The sequence below is a fragment of the Vicia villosa genome, linkage group LG7 (genome assembly GCF_029867415.1).
Source record: "Vicia villosa cultivar HV-30 ecotype Madison, WI linkage group LG7, Vvil1.0, whole genome shotgun sequence".
Lineage (NCBI taxonomy): Eukaryota > Viridiplantae > Streptophyta > Magnoliopsida > Fabales > Fabaceae > Vicia > Vicia villosa.
This window is the reverse complement of record NC_081186.1, coordinates 89764684-89766864: the sequence shown is the minus strand read 5'-3', so window position 1 is coordinate 89766864 and position 2181 is coordinate 89764684. Positions and strand designations below refer to the sequence as shown.

The 2181-nt window shown below is 34.1% G+C and overlaps 1 protein-coding gene across 2 annotated transcripts; it reads right to left on the bottom strand.

Moving 5' to 3' along the window:
- Positions 1-334: 334 nt before the first annotated feature.
- On the bottom strand, positions 335-1751 carry LOC131615703 (serine acetyltransferase 1, chloroplastic-like). Of its 2 annotated transcripts, XM_058886861.1 has the most exons (2): positions 1296-1751; positions 335-1214 (listed from the first exon to the last, which is right to left on the bottom strand). In XM_058886861.1, the coding sequence occupies exons 1-2, from the start codon at positions 1665-1667 to the stop codon at positions 633-635; spliced, it is 954 nt and encodes a 317-aa protein (XP_058742844.1). In that variant the 5' UTR covers positions 1668-1751; the 3' UTR covers positions 335-632. The 2 variants fall into 2 exon arrangements, with proteins under 2 accessions (XP_058742844.1, XP_058742843.1); XM_058886860.1 differs by having other exon boundaries at positions 348-1749.
- Positions 1752-2181: the final 430 nt, after the last annotated feature.

Sequence of the window (2181 nt, the reverse complement as noted above, 5' to 3'; positions counted from 1 at the left end):
AATTACATAGTGTGCATAAACAAAACATGGCAGGTATCCAAGATAATTATAAATATAAATTGTATTTATCTTGTTTAGACAGGAAAATGTGCTGGCTATTTCTACTATGATGATGATGATTTGAAACTTGAAAGGATTATTGATATGTATATTTCTTGTTTTTGTACTAAAATGTTAATCTCATTTTTCTATGCTTTTCTCACTTACTTCATATACTCTTTCCTTTATTTGGTCTAATACTGCATTTTTTGGAAACCCTTGCATCACATATGACAGAACTTCTGCAACTCCATTTAACAACCATGATACTACAGAGTCTCATATTTATGTGAAAAATTCAATGAACTGTGAGGAACATCAAGCCTTTTCTTCATTATCTGTATAATTGTATCACTCTCTCTTGCAATATGGCATGTGAAAAGTGTCAGGATAATGTTGCTAAAGTAAATGCAGCTATTATCAGCTAGTACAAAATAACAGTTTTTTGTAGTATCAAACAAAGAGTGCTCTCAACTTCACTTTTATTATTGCTACCAGGAGAACCAAAATTCTCTCTTACATAACAAACAAGAACCCTGAAATTTAAATTACTTAATCCAAAACTCTAAACATAAAACTCCAAAAACTAAACTCTAAATAACATAATCATAAAACTCAGCAATATTTGAAACATGATCCATAGTATGGCTAGGAATCTTATCAAGCTTAATAGGATTGTTCTTCCCTCCAACCAACTTCGCCGGATTCCCAACCACAGTAGTCCTCGGAGGCACGTCCTTAATCACAACCGAACCAGCGCCAATTTTCGCACCTTCACCAACCTTAATATTCCCCAAAATACAAGTCCCAGCACCAATCAACACTCCATCGCCAATCTTCGGATGCCTATCGCCATGAGCCTTACCCGTCCCACCCAACGTCACACTATGCAGAATCGAAACATCGTTTCCAATCACAGCCGTTTCTCCAACCACAATCCCCGTCGCATGATCAAACAAAAGTCCACTTCCGAACCTAGCTCCCGGATGAATATCAACTCCGAAAACTTCACAAACTCGATTCTGAATTATAACAGCCAAAACCTTCCTTCCACTTGACCACAACTTATGAGCTATTCTATGAGCCTGACATGCTAAAAAGCCTTTGAAATTCAAGAAACAATGAACATGAGTTATACAAGCAGGATCTCTTTCCTTGACTGCTTTCATATCATTCTTCACAGCATTCATAATATCTTTATCAGATTCCAAAACTCCAACAAATAAATCAGAAAGAGTTGTACTAGGAAGACTTACACTGCTTAACTTAACAGCTAAGTGATTCGCCAAAGCACTTTCCAATGATTTATGAGACAGAACTGAAACATGATAGTAACCAGACAAAATAGGTTCAACAGAAACATCAACTTTAGCTTCTTCTTTCATCTTCATCCACATGGAATCTTCAACCTCTTCTTTTTCTGAGTGTTCCACAACTGAACTAGTAGTATGCAAGGTGTTGATTCCATATATGAAGATGAAACTTGGTGTGAAGATTTTTCCATTATCACGAGGTAAAAGGTTCTTTGAATTTGCTTCAACGGAGATGAATTGGTGAGATTGAGAAAGAAGAGACCATTTTTTTGGTGATGGATTGAGAAAGAAATTGAGGAATCGTCCTCTCATCATAGTAGCTTTGATTGATTGAAGATCCAATTTTTTTTTTGTCTATGGTTAGCACTTTGAAAAACCACATCTTAGTCCTATATATTTCAACTTATTATAAAGTATATACTATATAGTTTAATTTAATGATTATAATAATGTCTGAGTGTGAGACCCTAGGTCGAATCAAATACCAATCCCTTTTTTTATTGAGCATAACTTTATATACCTTCATTTATTTTAAAATAATTTTAATACTAATTCTTAAGAATGTAACGCACAAAATATTGGTGAGCAGAGTATCCTATAGCGTCGGCGTCAAGACTCTTTTCTTCCCATCAGTAGCAGTAGCACACCATTCTATGTAACCAATGACATCATTTCAATTTCAATAATTGAATTTAATATCCATTGGCCATCTCAATATGTATTCTAAACGGTACACACAGCAACTTTATAAAATTTTAAAATGTTTAATTAGATTTTTGTACTATAAATTAATTTAAGGTCTTAGTTTGATTCTATAGTTAATAGAAAT

Excerpts from the sequence above, each read along its gene's own strand:
- LOC131615703 (XM_058886860.1), bottom strand. The coding sequence starts at position 1,667 with ATGATGAGAGGACGATTCCTCAATTTCTTTCTCAATCCATCACCAAAA.